Below are 19,020 nucleotides of genomic sequence, written 5' to 3'. Positions count from 1 at the left end.
AGGAGATGGGCAGACAGAAGGGGGAGTGGGGGTGAGGAGAAGATAGACAGAGAGGGGGGGGGGATGTGGAGGAAGCAGGTGGAAGAGGGACAGAGTGTGATGAAGCTCGTGGAAGTGGGGAGTGAGAAGGTAGATTAGGAAGGGAGATTTTTTTTCCTGAAACCTTATGGATTTAGCTGACTTGGAATACTTTCAAAAAATAGGAAGCCCAATTTTTGCTGTTCAGACCATCAACCAGGTCATGAGAATGAGGACTGCAGTGTGCAAATATTCTTACAGGCATGTTTTGAGACCAAAAATCATGCCATACTGCTGAATACCACAGATGAATTTAACATCTTCTCTGAAGTCATATGAGGTAAAATATTACATTTCTGAATTCATACACATGTGTGTGTAATATATGTGGTTCATGCATATGCAGGTGAAGCCACAGGTAGAAAGCCAGTATTATTATAAAATGTGGCTGAGATCCACAGTTCCCACAGCTGCTTGATTTGGGCTACATGTTTCCCACAGGCTGCAGTTTGACAACCACTGATCTGTAGGCTGCCAACAGAAAATATTTTAAAATTCGTTAAGCAATTAGAGGGATACTAATAACACTCAGTAGAAATAGCTGGAATGTGATTGTATGCAGAGATTTCAACATATATTTCATCTTGGCTAGTTTTGAATGAATAATTTTGGCCTATAATTAATGATGTCAAACATTTGGTTGACCCCACAGTAACATTCACAACAAGACTAGAAGGGCATAGTACAGTAGCGTCTACACTGAATAAAATCTTCTCGGTTTTCAAGCTGCATCACTTCGAATAAAATTCTCAAGCTTTCCATGGCCATTCCTGTCCTTGTCATCAGGTGTAAATGGTTGACAAATGAACCAAGACTCTCAAGTTTTCAAACAGTATTTTGTGTCCGTTTTCAAAGCAGTGCTCAGCTATGGCTGACTTGTCGAGCTCCCTTTGTTCAGTATGTCGTTTGTGCTCAGTACAACAGTCTGCAACTGTGTGAATTGTCTGACCTGTATAGATGCTGCTGCATTCACATGGGACACAATATACACTGGGCATACTCTTCATGAGCAGTATTATAGAACCAGTCACACGTGTTATTTGTAAGCAATCTCTTGGTTGCACTTACCCAGTATTATACCAATAAACCAAGGTCTACCAACTGCTTTACCCATGATTGAGCCTATGTGATAATTCTGTTTCATATCCCTACGAAGTGTTATACCTGTTGTATAAGCTGGCTGATTCCAATAGTGACTCGTTAATATTATAGTCACAGAATACTAGTGTTTTTCATTTTGTGAAGAACAAAATTTTACATTTATGAACATAAAAACAAGTTACAAGTCTTTAGATACAGAAAAAATCGTCTTGGTGGCACAAGTTACGTTTATTTAATCTTCACATGTGACACATTTCATCTGATCTAGGCACTGTCAGACAATCTGGGGAAGTTGCAAATTGACATAAGTATAAATTGCTATTAAAGATAATAATAAATACAAATTAAAAATAACAGAAAGAAGACATAAATCAATTGGAGTATAGAGCATAGGGCCATATTTGTGTTTCAGGGGGTGGTGAGAGGTATAAATTTCAATTCCTAAAATATTGCACCATTGTTACCGAATAAAAACTCCTGTGACCCTGGTGTCAAATGTAATTGAAAGTCCCATAGAAACGAGAGGTAACAGACAGATAGTCACAGTCAATACTTCATTACATCACCGATAAAATTCTTTCTACTTATATGCAAGGCCTCAAACGTGATTAAAACTTCCAAAGAATTGCGAGGAAACAGCCAGATAGCCACTGTAAATGCTTCTTTATATCACATAGAAGCAACACAAAAAAAAGGTAATGACAGTAGGAAAAAGGAAGTTACTAAGGCGTACACTGGGTACATAACTTAAACAAATACGTAAAATCAGTGACCAGAAAAACTCACAGGTGCAAAATACTCCTATGTAATGGTTAGGCCAAATACACCTTTTTTGGCAAATGAATGGGCACTAATAATGACAGAAAACCAGCTGAAAAGTTTTTACTGAAATACGAAGCAATGAAGTCATAAGCGACTTAAACTGGAAAACTGACTGTATTGATGATAACTTACTCATGAAGAATCCATCCCATGGACGCAAATATGGTCTGTTTATAAAACTTTGAGTATCTGATGTCATGCCAGCAACTAGACTGCCAAGCAAGTGTCAAGGCCCCATGGAGCTTCAGTGAGGAAAGGCTCACTAGGTGGTGTGCCAAACTGTAACTAGCTGATTTCTAAAGCTTAAATAAAATATTCAGTAAGTAATATAGGTGGCAAGCAAAATTTAAAGGGATGAGTCAGCATAGAATCCTGTTTGCTGAACATGTTACTATCTCAAAAGCATGCATTCAGCCAGTAACAGTTGACATGTTAAACAAAGGCTTAAAGTATCAATTAATGCCACAGTTAGATAACGCAGCGGCTACCACTTTCCCCACTGATGTAATATTGGCCTTAGGTAAAGCCTCAATTGTGTTTATTATTGTCTTTAATAGCAATTTATACTTACGTCAATTTGTAACTTCCCCAGATTATCTGACAATGCCTAGATCAAGTGAAATGTGTCACATGTGAAGATTAAATAAATCTATCCTGTCCAATTTCATTTGGTACCCATATGATCATACATTGGACAATAAGCTTAGGTGTGCTACCAAGTCGAATGCTTTTAGGAAATCAAGAAATACTGCATCTGCCTGACTGCCCAGATCCAAAGCTTTAGTATGTCATGTTGGGGGAAGTGTGAGTTGGGTTTTAGATGTTTGATGTTTTCGGAATTCTTGCTGGTTGGCAGTGAGGAGGTCATTCTTTTCAAGATATCTCATTATGTTTGAGTTCAGAATGTGTTCTAAGATTATAGAACAAACCAGTTCATGAACATTGGATGGTAGTTTTGTGGCTCACTTCTACTACCCTTCTTGTATACAGGTGTGATCTGTGCTTTCTTTCCCAAGAACTGGGCAAAGTTTTTTGTTCAAGGGATCTACGATAGTTTATAGTTAGAAGAGAGACTACCTCAGCCATAAATTCAGCATATATTCTCACAGAGATTCCATTTCATCCTGGAGGTTTGTTCAATTTTAATGATTTCAGCTGCAGTTTTCAGAGATGAAGAGACTTGCACAGGATAGATTAGTGGGGAAGTTGCATCAAGCCAGTCTTTGGACTAAAGACCACAACAGCAACAGGTACAAGAAGTGGAGATCAGTGGGCGTACACCGAATGTCTCCATCTCGAAGTGAAGTTTCTGGGTCTTGAGGTAAACTGGGATGGAACCAGCACATGGATAATTCAATCAAAAAGCTCAATTCTGCAGTCTTTGCATTCAGAAATATCCCACACTGCAGACAAGATTGCTAGAATACCTTCACTCAATAATGCCCTGTGGCATAATCCTCAGGGACATTACAGCTAAGATGAAAAAAAGAGTTTATTCTACAGAAGTGTGCTATAAGAATATTCAATAATGTTGATAAGCATACATCTTGCAGAAGCTTCTTCAAAGTCCTGGGGATTCTTACAACTACATGCTAATACTTATACTCCCCAGCTGTATTTGTAGTGAATAACAAGAATGAATTTAGGATGACTCAGCAGTTCACAATCACAGTACTAGAAGCAGAAATATTTCCATATACAGGGTGATTAAAAACAAGTTTGCAAACTGACATGGGACATTCAGCATACAACAAGGATCAGTAATCACACAAGAACCAGGGGTCATAAATGCCACGAGAGGGTGCTACAATCGCAAGAGGGCATAGCTATACAAACACGGATGGAGCGCACAGAGACCATTGCCATTCATGCTGTGGAAGTGTCGGTAGTAATATGGCTACCTGCAGGTGCCGTAATATTGCTGAGATGCATTTGATTCATGGCGCGGGCACTGCAATGGACAAGGAGCCATGCATTTGTTTTATGCAAAGTACCGGGTGCGGTTGGGCCACCCTCTCCCCAAGGCCCCCAAGGGGAGTGGCAGGTTCAGCGACGTTCACGGCGCACGAGGTGGAGGGTCAATGTGGAAGCTGGCCATGTGGCATCGCCCGCTCTGCCTGTGAGTGGACATCTGGCCACTCCTTCAGCAAGGTCCGAGCAGGCACACGGGGGGGAGGGGTTTATTAGTTATTCGGAGCTCCAACGTTAGGCGGGTGATGGAGCCCCTTAGGGAAATAGTGGAAAGGTCAGGAAGAAGGCCAGTGTTCACTCAGTCTGCTTGCCGGGGGGGTCTCATCCGAGATGTGGAGGAGGCCCTGCTGGCGGCAATAGAGAGTACTGGGTGCACCCGACTGCAAGTTGTTTCTCATGTCGGCACCAATGACTCATGCCGTCTGGGTTCAGAAGTCATCCTCAGTTCGTACAGGCGGTTGGACGGAGTTGGTGAAGGTGGAAAGCCTCGCTCACGGGGTGGAAATTGAGCTAACTATTTGTAGTATCATTCCCAGAACCAATCGTCGTCCTCTGGTTTGGAGCCGAGTAGAAGGCTTGAACCAGAGGCTCAGATGATTCTGCGGAGATCTGGGGTGCAAATTTCTCGACCTCCGCTATCGGGTGGAGAAATGTAGGGTCCCCCTGAATAGGTCAGGCGTGCACTACACGCAGGAAGCGGCTACAAGGGTAGCGGAGTACGTGTGGAGTGCACATGTGGGTTTTTTAGGTTACAGAATTCCCTCCCTAGGCCCGACAAGACGCCTCCTGAGACGCGGCAAGGTAGGAGTAGGGAAAATGCAACAGGGAATAACAATATTAATGTGCTAATAGTAAACTGCAGGAGCGTCTATAGAAAGCTCCCAGAACTGCTCTCATTAATAAACGATCACAATGCCCACATAGTACTAGGGACAGACGTAAACAGTAATGAAATCCTAAACTTAGATTGGAATGTATACCGCAGAGACAGGCTGGACAGTGAAGGGGGAGGCGTGTTTATAGCAATAAGAAGTGCAATAGTATCAAAGGAAATTGGCGGAGATCCGAAATGTGAATATGGATAACATTGGAAGTTCACTGAGGCTTTTTGCGGATGATGCTGTCGTATATCGAGAGGTTGTAACAATGGAAAATTGTACTGAAATGCAGGAGGATCTGCAGCAAATTGACGCATGGTGCAGGGAATGACAATTGAATCTCAATGTAGACAAGCGTAATGTCCTGCGAATACATAGAAAGATAGACCCCTTATCATTTAGCTACAGTATAGTAAGTCAGCAACTGGAAACAGTTAATTCCATAAATTATCTGGGAGTAGGCATTAGGAGTGATTTAAAATGGAATGATCATATAAAGTTGATCGTTGGTAAAGCAGATGCCAGACTGAGATTCATTGGAAGAACCCAGGAAATGCAATCCGAAAACAAAGGAAGTAGGTTACAGTACACTTGTTCGCCCACTGCTTGAATACTGCTCAGAAGTGTGGGATCCGTACCAGATAGGGTTGATAGAAGAGAGAGAGAAGATCCAATGGAGAGCAGTGCGTTTCGTTACAGGATCATTTAGTAATTGCAAAAGCGTTACGGAGATGATAGATCAACTCCAGTGGAAGACTCTGCAAGAGAGACGCTCAGTAGCTCGGTACGGGCTTTTGTTAAAGTTTCGAGAACATACCTTCACCGAAGAGTCAAGCTGTATATTGCTCCCTCCTACGTATATCTCACGAAGAGACCATGAGGATAAAATCAGAGAGATTAGAGCCCACACAGAGGCATACCGACAATCCTTCTTTCCATGAACAATATGAGACTGGAATAGAAGGGAGAACTGATAGAGGTACTCAAGGTACCCTCCGCCACACACCATCAGGGGGCTTGCGGAGTATGGATGTAGATGTAGATTCTGGTGAAAAGGTGCCATGCTACACATTATTCACCACTCTGCTTCATCAACTATGTGAAACCAGCTTGTTCTGTATGCACAAGTTGGATGCTGGTCAACAAATAACATGGACAGTTGCGGCAGAAGAAAGCATTCTCAAAAGGGTGCAGCATATGCCGTCAACAAGTACACGAGGTGTATCTCATGCTGCTGATATCCTTCAACCCTCTGTCTGGCACATTGTACGTGACAAAGGATTGCGTGCGTTTCATTTCCAACATATCCAGGCATTGCAACTGGGAGACTGCAACAAGTGCATGGGATTTGTGTGGTGGTTTCTGCTGGAATCCACTGCAGACCGAAGCTTCATAACGAGTGTCCTCTTCACTGATAGGGCTGCATTCTCACTCAAGGATGTGATGAACATTCACAACCTACACACGTAGGCACATATGAACCCACATGCTACACATATGCTTGCCTCACAACACAAATTTACTCTTAACGTGTGGGCTGGCATCATCAAACATGGTTTAATTGGGCCGTACATTCTTCCAACCAACTTTATGGTCACACGTATCTCATATTCCTGTGAGAGGTTTTGCCAGATGTGGTGAATGATGTTCCCATGCCTATACATCACCACTTGTCTGAGCCCCCACACCTTTCAGGGTAGATGAGTAAGGGCACATCTGCTGGCAACTTTTCCCGGCCCCTGGATTTGTCGCGGTGGGCCAGTCACATGGCCGCCATGATCGCCTGGTATGTCCCCAATTGGTTTTTGCCTGTGGGGTATCTGAAGGGCCTTGTGTATGAAACATCTGTTACATCATCGGAAGATCTAGTGGCCAGGATTGTTGCAGCAGCAGGATCTCCTGGAGATACACCAGCAGTGCCTTTGAGAAGGTGTGCCGTTCAATGCAGTGCCAATATCAGGCATTTATCGATGCATCTGGACAAAATTTGAGCATCTCCAGTAGTGGCTGTCCATTTGTAACATGTGACTAAATAACTGCAGTGCCATTTACTAGCCCCGCAGGGCCTTTGCGAGTCCCAGTTCCCAAGGGATTACTAATCCGTGTTGTATGCCAGATGTGGCATGTCAGTTTGCAAATAGTTTTTTTTTTTTTTTTTTTAATCACTCTGTAAGTTGTGCATTCCTTTCTATGATTCAGATTGGAGTTTTAAATTCCGAAACGAAAGTCTGTAACAGGGTTCCAGTGGATATCAGACAGGAAATTGAAAATCTCCAAATAGTTAAATACAAAATAAAAGAATACCTAACTAGCCACTTCTTCTACAAACTATCTGAATATTTGGATGTAGAAATGTAAATTCTGCCTCACTCAAATATTTGTGTGAGATAGATCCTGATTTTACCAGTGTATAATTAGCTGTTAGTGGTCTGTGTGGAGATGAAATGTTTTGTTTCAATTATTAAATAATAGCAGCAGCTGAGTAGTGTAGGAGGAGGAGCAGTACATTTATGTAGAAATAATTACCATAATAATCAGTTTGACTGATTAACACAAGTCATAACATACTTAACAGAAGCAACCAGCTGTGGTTATTTCCGCCTTTAAGTTTATAACTTAACTTGTTCCACATCCCTGGGGTTTCTCCTTCGTGATGGAATGTATGAAACATGATATGTGAAGAATGAATGACTGAATTTCAGCTGTTTATATTTGCGTTTATTTCAGGTTGACTGCTGATCCGTGCAGGCCCAACCCCTGTCAGGGAGGGGGCACTTGCTTACAGGGTCCTCCGTACGCACCAGTTATCTGCCTGTGCCCACCTCACAGACAAGGTAAAATTATGAAGCTGTAAGAATACATAGAGGTTCCACAAAAGTAATTAGACTATAATAAGAGGACAGAGATGTGTAGTATGATGCTGGAAAGTTCTGGGTAGAATACAGATAACAGAAGGAGTAAAAGTAACTCATTCGCCATATTCTTGAGGTGCTGAATGGTTAACAGGCACATAAACATAATTGAAAACATTGCTGATGTTTCAGTTTCCTTCTTTGCAGCTAACTCACACACGAGGGAAAAAGTAGGCAAAAACTATACTCTCAAAATTTTGTAGGTTAATTGCCATCTTTAGCAACTGTAATAAAAGCCTTGTTAAGACCAGATGTGTTTCACCTTATTTTAAGGCATCGTCTAGTGGTCACTGTAATGATATGGCCTTTTCTCTTCAAATTTTGTTTGTTATGATCATTAACAGTTCACATGCTTTACTTATTACTTTAAGCAGCTTTTATTCTTTTCATTAATCATGGTTTCAGGTATGATTTCACTTTATGTTTGAATACATATGACTTTTTTTACGATGATTGTCTTCTTGTGCTTCTCAGCTTCCATAGTTTTCTACCTGGCCAATCTTCATCCTGAAGACACCTTGAATTCATCGCATTTTAACATCTGGAAACCATCTTCTAGGTGATCTCCCACATTCTTTGCTCCACTGGTATCCATTCATAGATGCTCCCCCCTGCAGGCCCGGGGGTTAGAATAGGCTCGAGGTAGTTGTGCCTGTCGTAAGATATGACTAGAAGGAGTCTCTCACCTTTCGGCCTTTATGTGACGGTCACCTGTAGGGTCTGACCTCCATTTTTCAAAATTTTCCCAAAGAGTGAGCCAACTAGGGAAGGGCACCTTACATGGTGCATGGTGTCCATCGCCCATTGAGATCTTTAGCCTACTTTCTCATCGTGGCATTGCAGCCCTGCTCATCCTCTGTCTCTTGAGCGAGGACACCTTCCTGGATGCATTTTCCTTCGCCCACTATGCAGTGTCATTTTCTGCACCGACAAAGACCTCCATGGATAGATAAAAAAATCTACTCACCAAGCATTGTGGCAGAACACACACATGAAAGAAAGTTATAATTAGGCAAGCTTTAGGAGACATTGGCTCTTTCTTGAGGCTGAAGGGGAAGGAAGAGAGGTGAAGGAAAAGGACTGGAGTGGTCTAGGAAAAGGAAGTAGATCTCGGGAAATTCACCCAGAACCACAGGTCAGGGGAACTTATCAGACAGGATGATACGATCTTAGTTTTTCCTTCTCATCCTGTCTGATAAGTGTCCCTTGACCCATGGTTCTTGGTGAATTTACTGCAATCTACCCCATCTCCTTGACCTTTCAAGTCCTTTTCCGTCACCCCTGTTCCTTCCCCTTTAGCTCTTCTGCCTGAAGAAGGAGCCACTGTCTCTGAAAGCTTGATTGATTGTAACCTATTTTGTTGTGTTCTGCCACCACTTGTTAAGTAGATTTTTTTATCTATCCAATTAAGTGATTGAGAGAGTATTATTCACAAATGTTTGTAATAATTCAAAACTCATTCCATCCTTTTATTAATAATTTCTGAGTGGAACTTCTGTTCCTTCAAAACTGCCATAATGTTCAATATGCTCTACAGAAATGACTGTGCACTTTTTCATACAGATTTTATCCAAGGAAATTTCATTTGGAGTGAGGAGTTCCTGAAAATCTTTTATTAGTAATGGACTGTAGAAATCATTGTTGGCTTCTTGCATAGCTATTGTTACGGAAGCATGAGTTACCATTAAATTTTTCTGTCAGTTTCCTCTGCATTGTTGAGTATATTGTAAGTGTTACTCTTTCAGTTTTCACTGCAGTCTCTAAGTGGTTCTATTAAACTGATGTATGTTTTTGCAGTCCATTATTAATTTATTTAGTACATGTTTAACTAGTATGTGATTTATCATATGTTTGAGTTTCAGCTTCATCTCTTCCCCCTGTTTACGGTAAATGAAGTAAATATTTTCAGTTCGTCTGTAAAACCATGTCATTTCCTAGCTCTTGTTTGTTGAGAATAGCTATGCAGCAAATAGCTCCATGTGACTGGAAAAGTACATAGTCATTTCTGTTTGCAAACCAGCATCAGTTTTATAAACCACAGATGCTTTCCTAACATTCTTCATAAACTCTTCTGCTTAGGGGACAGTAATAACCCAATTTATAATAAACTAAAAACATAGAAGTAATTGTCATAGTAAATTGTAACACTATTATTTGGCATTCATGTTAGGAGCCAGTACCCAGCATCATGATATACACATAAACATGTTATTTCCATGCACACCATCTGAAGATGAAACTGGAAAAGTTCAGAAATTAATTAATGGGAGAAAAAGAAGAACAAAAGATTGGTTGCCATTTTCTGTTTTATGGGGAAAATATTAAGTTGCACTGTGTTTGGGAATCCACATTAAACTATAGTTCGCCGTATAACTGGTGGTCAATTCATAGTTTGGAGGAAGGCAGCAGTTCTAATAGGACCACACCTAAAAATCACTGTGGTGTTCAAACCAATTTTTGAGTTGGTGACACCTTTACTTACTTACTCTGTAAAGTCCTAGTTTCTAAACATTCCTAGGGGATAAACTTAAACAGATAAATAATAGTTGTAATTGATTGTTAGCATATTTTACTAAAGCTGCCTGCAAAGGCTGCTTCTATCTGTTAATATATAATTTGACTCACTTCACATCTTTGAAGGGATGGGATTTTGAGGCACAGCTCATTTGTTAGAGCTCACAGCTTGTTCTAAGATTCTACAACAAATGGATGTCAAAGATATTGGATGTTAGTATTGTGAGTTACTTCTGCTACCCTTCTTGTAGATGGATGTGACCTGTGCTTTCTTCCAACTTCTGGGCACAGCTTTTTTGTTTATCTCTATTCAGATATTTCAGTATCAAGTTGCAGGGCTTAGCGGTTCTTCAGTGAACTGCTGTGATATGCCTTATCAGAATTATGATTGTGTGCTTGTCTTCTGCCTTGATAGATATGAAATATACGTCAGTTGCGTTCTGTACAAACGTATCAAAATTTGTATCTCAGAGAGCTGTTCATGAGACACCATCTATAAATATATTTTATACACCGCATTATAGTTTAGTTTGTACTTAATATTCTAATAATGAGTTTAATAAAAATTGTAGTATGTTTTTATTTGTTTTTCAAATACTTGTTTCTTGTATTTTCAGGAGATCTATGTGAAAGGGCACAATGTCATAATGATACATGCCAGAATGGAGGAAAGTGTATGGTTATTGCCAATGAAACTGCTTGCTACTGTCCTCCTGGGTATTCTGGATCCCAGTGCCAGTTAAAGGTAATTTCAATCATATTAAAAGTTCCTTTACAGTTGCCAAAACAGGAATCACTGGAGCAAGGGTAATGGACATGCAAATTTATAAATGCAGATGAATCTACATCTACATACTCCGCTAGCCACCAAGTGGACTGTGGCGGAGAGCGCTATTCACACCAAAGTCATATTCCCCCCCTGTTCCACTCGCGGATCCCACGAGGGAAAAACAACTGTCTCAGCGTCTCAGTACAAGCTCTAATTTCCCGTGTCTTTGAATGTTGTTCATTGCGCGATTTGAAAGTCGGTGGTAATAAAGTATGCTCTACATCCTCGGCGAAGATCTGATTTTGGAATTTAGTGAACAGCCCCTTCCGTTTAGCGCGTCGGCTAAATGGCCAAATGTACCAGTCACAAATCTTGCCACTCTTCTTTGGACCTTCTCAATCTCTTGAATCAGACCCAACTGGTAAGGGCCCCATACAGATGAACAATACTCTAAGACTGGACGAACTAAAGTATTGTAAGCAATTCCCTTTGTTGAAGGACTGCTTCGCTTCAGGATTCTACCAATAAACCACAATCTAGAGTTCGCCTTGCCCGTTACTTCTGTAATCTGATCATTCCATATGAGATAATTTCGAATAGTCACACCCAGATACTTGACGAATGTTACCGCTTCCAAAGACTGGGCAGTTATTTTGTCCTCTTACATTAACCAGGATTTTCGCTTTGTTATATGCAGTAGGTTACAGTTACTAATATTGAGAGTTAAAGGCGTCATTACACCACTCATTTATTTTCTGCAAATCCTCATTGAGTTGTTCACAACTTTCGTGTGATACTACTTCCCTGTAGACTACAGCATCATTGGCAAACAGTCTAATGCCGCTGTCAGTACCATCAATGAGATCGTTTATGTAAATCGTAAAAAGCAGCGGACCTATTACGCTGCCTTGGGGCACACCTGATGTTATGCTTGTTTCTGTTGAAGTCTCCTCATTCAGGATGACATACTGTTCCCTGGCTGTTAGAAAACTTTCTATCCAACCGCATATGTCATCAGATAGACTGTAAGCGCGCACTTTTTGGCACAAGCAACAAGTCGAGGAATATGGCATCAACCTGGGAGCCGGTATCTAGAGCCTGTTGTATATCATGCACAAAGAGGGCCAGCTGTGTCTTTCATGACCGCTGTTTCCTAAAATTGTGCTGGTTTCTGCAGACGAGCTTCTCAGAGTCTAGAAAGGTCATTATGTCTGAATACAAAATATGAGGGTCACTCCAAAAGAAATGCACACTATTTTTGTAAAAATACATTTTTCATTCTGCATGTGTGAATGTTTTACAGTGTGTAGATAGATACATCCTTCCCACTTGTTTTCAAACTTAGTTCAACCTGTTCCCGTGAGTGGTGCCGTCACAGCATGTCTTCAAGATGGCTGCTACACTTGACGTTTGTCAGAAGCAACGTGCTGTCATAGAATTCCTGTGCTGTGAAAACGAGACAGTTGGAAACATCCGCAAGAGGTCGAAAAAGGTGTATGGACATGCTGCTGTCGATCGTAGTACAGTTAGTCGGTGGCCAAGCAGGTTACGTGATGAAAGCGGGCACGGCAATATTGAGGATTGTCCTCGCAGTGGCAGGCCTTGTAGTGTAACACACTCCAGACAATGTGCAGGGAGTTAACAAATTGGTGACTGCTGACAGACACATCACGGTGAACAAATTGTCACGCTACGTTGGGATAGAGGAAGGAAGTGTTTACAGAATATTGAAAGTGTTGGCGTTAAAAAAGATTTGTGCCAGGTGGGTTCCCAGGATGTTGACAGTGGCTCACAAAGAAACAAGAAAAACAGTATGCAGCGAACTTTTGGAACAGTACGAGAATGGTGGAGATTAATTTCTTGGAAGAATTGAGACAGGTAATGAAACATGGCTCCATCATTTTTCACCAGAGACGAAGAGGCAATCAATGGAGTGGCATCATGCAAATTCACTCAGGGGGGGGGGAGTTCAAAACCACACCTTCTGCTGGAAAAGTTATGGGTACAGTGTTTTCCGATTCCGAAAGACTCTTGCTTGTGGACATCGTGCCAAGTGGAACCACCATAAATTCTGGTGCATATGTGACGACACTGAAGAAACTTCAAGCTCGACTGAGTCATGTTCGACCACATCAACAAAAGCAGGATCTTTTGCTGTTGCACGACAAGACACGGCCACATATCAGTCAAAAAACCATGGAAGCGATCACAAAACTCGGATGGACAACACTGAAGCACCCGCCTTACAGTCCTGACCTGGCTCCATGTGACTATCATCTCTTTGGGAAACTGAAAGACTCTCTTCATGGAACAAGGTTTGAAGATGATGACTCCCTTGTGCACGTTGCCAAACAGTGGCTCCAAAAAGGTTGGTCCAGAATTTTACCGTGCAGGTGTACAGGTGCTGGTTCCAAGATGGCGTAAGGCGGTTGAGAGGGATGGAAATGATGTGGAGAAATGAAAATATTGTCCCCCCCCCCCCCCCCTTTTTTTTTTTTTTTAGTGACCCTTGTATGTTCCATGATTCTACAACAAATAATGTGCATTCGATTTTCTACCCTTTTTATAGATTATCATGACCTGGGCCTCCTTCCAGTCATGTGGAATCTTGAACTTATAATTTTTTTAAAAAAACTGTGTGTTTATGATAAAGAAAAATCAAAGGATATGTGTGCAGATAGGGCAAAATCTCTGCAAATCTTACTTTATGAGTAACACAGAGTACAGAGAATGAATGGAATGTAACAAACTCAATTTGCAGACTACCTATATGTGATTAGTAAGTCAAAGGTGAGACCTTAATTGAAAGTGTTGTAAGGCTGCTTCTCCAACAATGCAGATTTTATCAAACACAAAGTATGTACAAATAAATTACAAAAGATAATCGTTCCTCACTCTTCTGGAAACACACAAAACAAATTATTCCCAGAGATGAATACCTCTTGGTCGATACAGTACTTTAGAAGTTTGTTGAATGACTCGCACATTAGTGAAGCAGGACACCGTGTATGTTTGATTGGGAAGCACTCAAATTGAACCATCCTCATGGCATGTCCATATATCGTAAGTACAACAGTCATTTGAACAATGTGCAAAATTAGTTCTGTGTTAGGCAGACACAATTTTGACAATATCAATGATTTCGAATAGTAATGTTCAAATCACAGTCATGGAGAAAACTATGTATCGCAAGGTCATCGTCTACAGGTGCACTGAAGAGCATACTGTAGACATTAACTGGTTAACAAGTGAGACTGTGAAGGTCCACTGCAGTTTTTAAACCTGCCACAGGTGTTTTGCAAGTGACCTGGCTAGCAGGTGTATCCATCCACACTGTGCCTAGTGAGCTTGCTTGATGTATGCCTATTAATATTGATTGATTCATTGATATGTCCAACTGGATTACAAACTCACTCCACCTTTGAATTGGCCTATAGGACCAAAACTGTCTTAGATTGTGTAGGGGAGGGCGAGGTGCATATGGGCTGTTGCAAAGGCTGGGTTGCAGCTTTGGATGCTGGTGGTGGCAGAAGAGCTGCTCCTTCGTCCAGCTTTGGAGAGACAGGAGGCAATGGCAGTTCACACTCACAGCTTGCTACTTGTTCTGGAAAGGGCTATGGTTCTGATATCAGGCCCAACACATGCTGGAGGGCCACCTGTGTCTCATCTGCATCCAGGTCCACAAGTATGATGCATGATGGTTGGAGAACTGGGAATACCAGATGTCAACTGCCTGGTAAGTTCTCCTTTGGCTGGACCCTTTATCTCTATTGTTGGTCTATGAGGTGGGCAAGACAGATTGCCCTTGCTGCTGTGGCAGATCCAGAAGTGGAGTTTGCACCAGATGGTGCAAACAGAATTGATTCTGATGCTGGCAAACAATGCCTTAAAGTGACCACCAGGATGAGCTACCGGCTTTGCTGGGCAGTGATGGAGCCACATATCCAGGCAGGTGTATGTTCAAACTTGTTTCCCCAGATGGGGATATCCATTTTAAAAGGTGTGGCAGCTTCTTCTTCTTGCATTGATTGTGGCTACAAGTAATAATGAGGGCTTCTGTGCAAGAGTTCTGACAGGGTTTTATCGTGGATTGGTGTCCCTCCAGGGGAAGAGGGGAAAAAAGGAAAGCAATTTAGAATCAATAGACAGGGGTGTCAGAAGTTTTTCCATCTGTGTTTCAAACATTTTGCCATGTCATTAGAGACAATGTGAAATGGAGGGGTGTAAAACTGTTGAAAACCAGTGGATGCAAACTGCAGGCCATTATAGGTGATACAGGATTGTGGGGCCCATTTCAAAAGAGAAAACAGTGGCCAGCATACACATCTATTGCTGTCAACCACATTGTCCCATGCAAGGGACCCACAAAATCTGCTTTCTTCTGTTCCCATGGCTGGGCAAATGTGGGCCATATTGGTTGGCATAATGCAATGCTAGTTGCTACATCTGATAAGCTTGTCAATATTTAGACAAACATGTGGTGTACTTGTCAATCTGTGGCCAATACACATGTTGCCGGGCCAGATTCTTCATTCTGGGAATGCCACAGTGGGACTGATGCACGAATCAAAAGATATGTGAGAACAAAACCTCAAGAATCACCACTCAACACTGACGGTCATCTTGATTCAATAATAAATCACCTTTGAAAAGATGAAGGGCATAGGATCACAAATAGAAGGAACAACATTTTGTTGAGACTGCTGAAGGAAGGGTCTGGGCCAGCCAGTTTGTACAAACTGGCAACCTGTGTCAAGAGTGGATTCGTACGAGTGGCTGCTGCAGCGGTGATGGAAATCTTTTCCACCAGTTATTCCAATTGTGAATCATTGTGAAAGCAAATAATCTCTTCTTTATCAAAATTCCCATCAGGATCCATAGGGAACTGCGACAGCATGTGTGCATTAGCACACTGGGCAAACGTACAATAATGAACGAAATATTGGTAATTTGATAGGTAAAAATCCAGCCTTGTAACCTCTGAGATGTCCATCAGGCATCTTTAATGCAGAGCCAAATATGGACAACAGTGGCATATAGTCTGTAACCAAATGAAATTTTGAGCTAAGAAGAAAAATGCAGTACTTCCGGAAACCAAAAATATTTGGCAGTGCCTCTTTCTCTAACTGGGAATAATTTTCTTATGCCACGGTGAGTGTCTTACAGCAAATGTGATGTACCATTCTGAACGATGTGGGTACTCACATGTTAAAACAGCCGATGCTGTGTGGTGACGCATCTGTGGCCAATATGAGAGATAAATGTTGCTGATACAAGGTCAAGCAAAGCATGATTTGGAGACATTGCTTCAGTTCAAGAAATGCTTCGTGACAATCCATGGAGCACTGGAAAGAGACCCCTTTCTTCCGCCATGAATTTAGTGGATGGGCTGCTGTTGTAATTTGGGGAATAAATTGGGAATAATATGTAACCTTGCCCTTGTAACTCTGCAAGTCATTGAATTTTTTGGTTTGGAAATTTGGGAAGTGGTTGCTACATCTCTTACATTAGTCTAAGGCCATCCTGTTTAAGAATATATACTTAATGGGAAACAGAAAGAAGGAGCATTTTGACAAGTTACACTTTAACCCAGCTTGCAAAAGGATAGAAAATACTCACCAGATATTTGTCATATGCTCCTCCTGAGTCAATCCTGTGATTAGCATATCATCTATATAATTGATGCATTGTGGAATATTGCCAATATTTTGTTCTAAAAATTTCTGAAATCCGCTAGATGTCACTACGAGCGCTGAGCTGGGGCGTACAGCCAGTCTCGCGCAATATGGCGTCCGCGCAATAGAAGCCGCATTGTGTTATTGGATTTAGTTGTACTCAATCAGTGATCGCAGTTCAGTGGGTGTATCATATTCGATTTCATGCTAAACCACCATCACCAAAGAACATATGATGGTGGTATAAACAGTTTGAAGAAATAGGGTGCCTCTGTAAAGGCAAAAGTCCTGACCGGTCACGCATTCCTGAACAAACAGCAGAACAAATCTTACGAGCATTTGAGCAGAGTCCCTGCAAGTCTACATGTCGTGCTAGCCGAGGACTTGCGTTACCGCACATGACAGTGTGGCGTGTGTACGGCATCGTTTAGCACTCAAACCATACCAATTACAACTGGTACAAGCTCTTCGAGATACTGACAAAGTGAAGCGAGTGGACTTTAGCATGACATGGAAGATGACACTTTTATGTTACAATTGATATTCAGTGATGAGGCAACTTCCCATATTAGTAGTAAGGTTCACCGTCATAGTGTGCGTATATGGGGGCACGAAAATCCTCATGGAACAATTGAACACAAACGTGTTCCACCAAAAGTGAATGTTTTTTGTGTTGTTTTGCAAAGCCATGTTTATGGACCCTACTTTTTTGAGGAAGAAACCGTAACAGGACAATCATATCTTGCAATGCTATGGAACTGGTTATTCCCATGACTTGACTCTGACAATTTCATCTATGACAATTTCGATGTATTGCTCACGTGCTACCTGCGACAGAAAATTACATTTGCTCCAGCAGGGTGATGAATCCCTTACAACGTGCCTCAACATTGGATAGGGCGTACAGGACCACGAGACCAGGCTTTACATGCTTGGCCTCCTAGGTCCCCTGACTTAACACCATGTGATTTCTTCCTGTGGGGACATGTTAAACAATGTGTTTACGTTCCTCCCTTACCTTGTGACATTGATAAACTAAAAACAGAATATCAGCTGCTGTAGCTTCCAGCTTCTGTGACAGAAGACCTTACCCTCAGTTTAGGATGAATTCGGCTATCGGCTAGATGTCGTCTGTGCAGCCAATGGAGGACATATTGAACATGTATGATGGATTTTTATAAACTTCTTTCTTTTATGAGTAATTTAGTATGCATTTTGTTGGTGTTAAGCCCTCCTTCCTAATAAATAAATCTATTTAAAATCGGATCATTCATTTTGGGGCACCTTGTATGTTAGGTACATGACCTGTGCTAACTTGACCCTGTATGTGTAAAGTCATCTATGTCATCAGTTACATCTGTATACCAGAGATGTTTTAAGTTACCGTGTACATTGGCCTTCAAGGAGAGCTGTGCTCTTTCCCTGTTCATAAGGCCCTAAGTATGTACTCTCAATTAAAAGGTGGCGGTTCATATAACTGCTCGGATAAAAAAAAAGAAAGAAACAAATTAACTACCACTTTTTTGTTAGATATAGTGTAACATAGCAGTTTCCCATGACAAGCTGCATATGTGTCTCCTAATTTAATCAACAAGGCCTGCAGATGCTCATATCTTTTGTTCCTCCTCAACTACATTAACCCAAAAGCCCTTACAGTGTCAAGCTCCTTGCAATGCTTGTACGTGGTCCAGTTACATTAATGTGACCACCTGTCAAAAGCCTGAATAACCACTCCTTGCAGTGTGGACATGCCGGAAGAGAGTCATTGAGGTGTTGGAAGGTACCAACAGGGATGTAGAGCCATGCCTGCTCCAGTGCTATGGCCAGCTATGCTGCACTTCTCAGTTCAGGATCTACGGCATGAAGAGCCCGATTGGGGTGGTCCCATAGATTCTCAATTGGGTTTAAATCCATGGAGTTTGGTGGCCAGGGGAGTATGGTAAATTCATCCTGGTGTTCTTCAGACCACGCACATACACAGCAAGTTGTATGAGATGGTGCTCTGTCCCGATGGTAGATGCCATTCAGCCGAATGAAAAACAAATTACGTGTAGAGGTACACATGGTCCTCAAGGATATATTCATTCTTGTGTTGATCTGCTGTGTCTTCCAGAATGATGAAATCACTGAGAGAACATCAGACCATAACACTGCCTCCACCAGCCTCAACCTTTCCAACAATCATTCCAGGACCTTACGCATCACCTTCCATCTGTCCAGTGGAGTACAAAACATGAGTCATTCGAAAACACCACCTGTCGCCACTCAGTGGATGTCCAGTTGTGGTACTGGTGTGCAGA

The 19,020-nt window shown here is 41.7% G+C and overlaps 1 protein-coding gene across 1 annotated transcript in view; it reads left to right on the top strand.

Moving 5' to 3' along the window:
- LOC124613576 overlaps positions 1-19,020 on the top strand; it is an 896,539-nt gene that overhangs the window by 866,784 nt on the left and 10,735 nt on the right. The window contains exons 12-13 of the mRNA XM_047142291.1: positions 7,578-7,684; positions 10,894-11,021. Of these exons, the coding sequence (XP_046998247.1) occupies positions 7,578-7,684; positions 10,894-11,021 (235 nt within the window). The remainder of the gene's footprint in view (positions 1-7,577; positions 7,685-10,893; positions 11,022-19,020) is intronic.

The sequence above is a fragment of the Schistocerca americana genome, chromosome 4, assembly GCF_021461395.2.
Source record: "Schistocerca americana isolate TAMUIC-IGC-003095 chromosome 4, iqSchAmer2.1, whole genome shotgun sequence".
In the NCBI taxonomy this organism is placed as follows: domain Eukaryota; kingdom Metazoa; phylum Arthropoda; class Insecta; order Orthoptera; family Acrididae; genus Schistocerca; species Schistocerca americana.
This window is presented reverse-complemented; position numbering and strand designations above follow the sequence as displayed.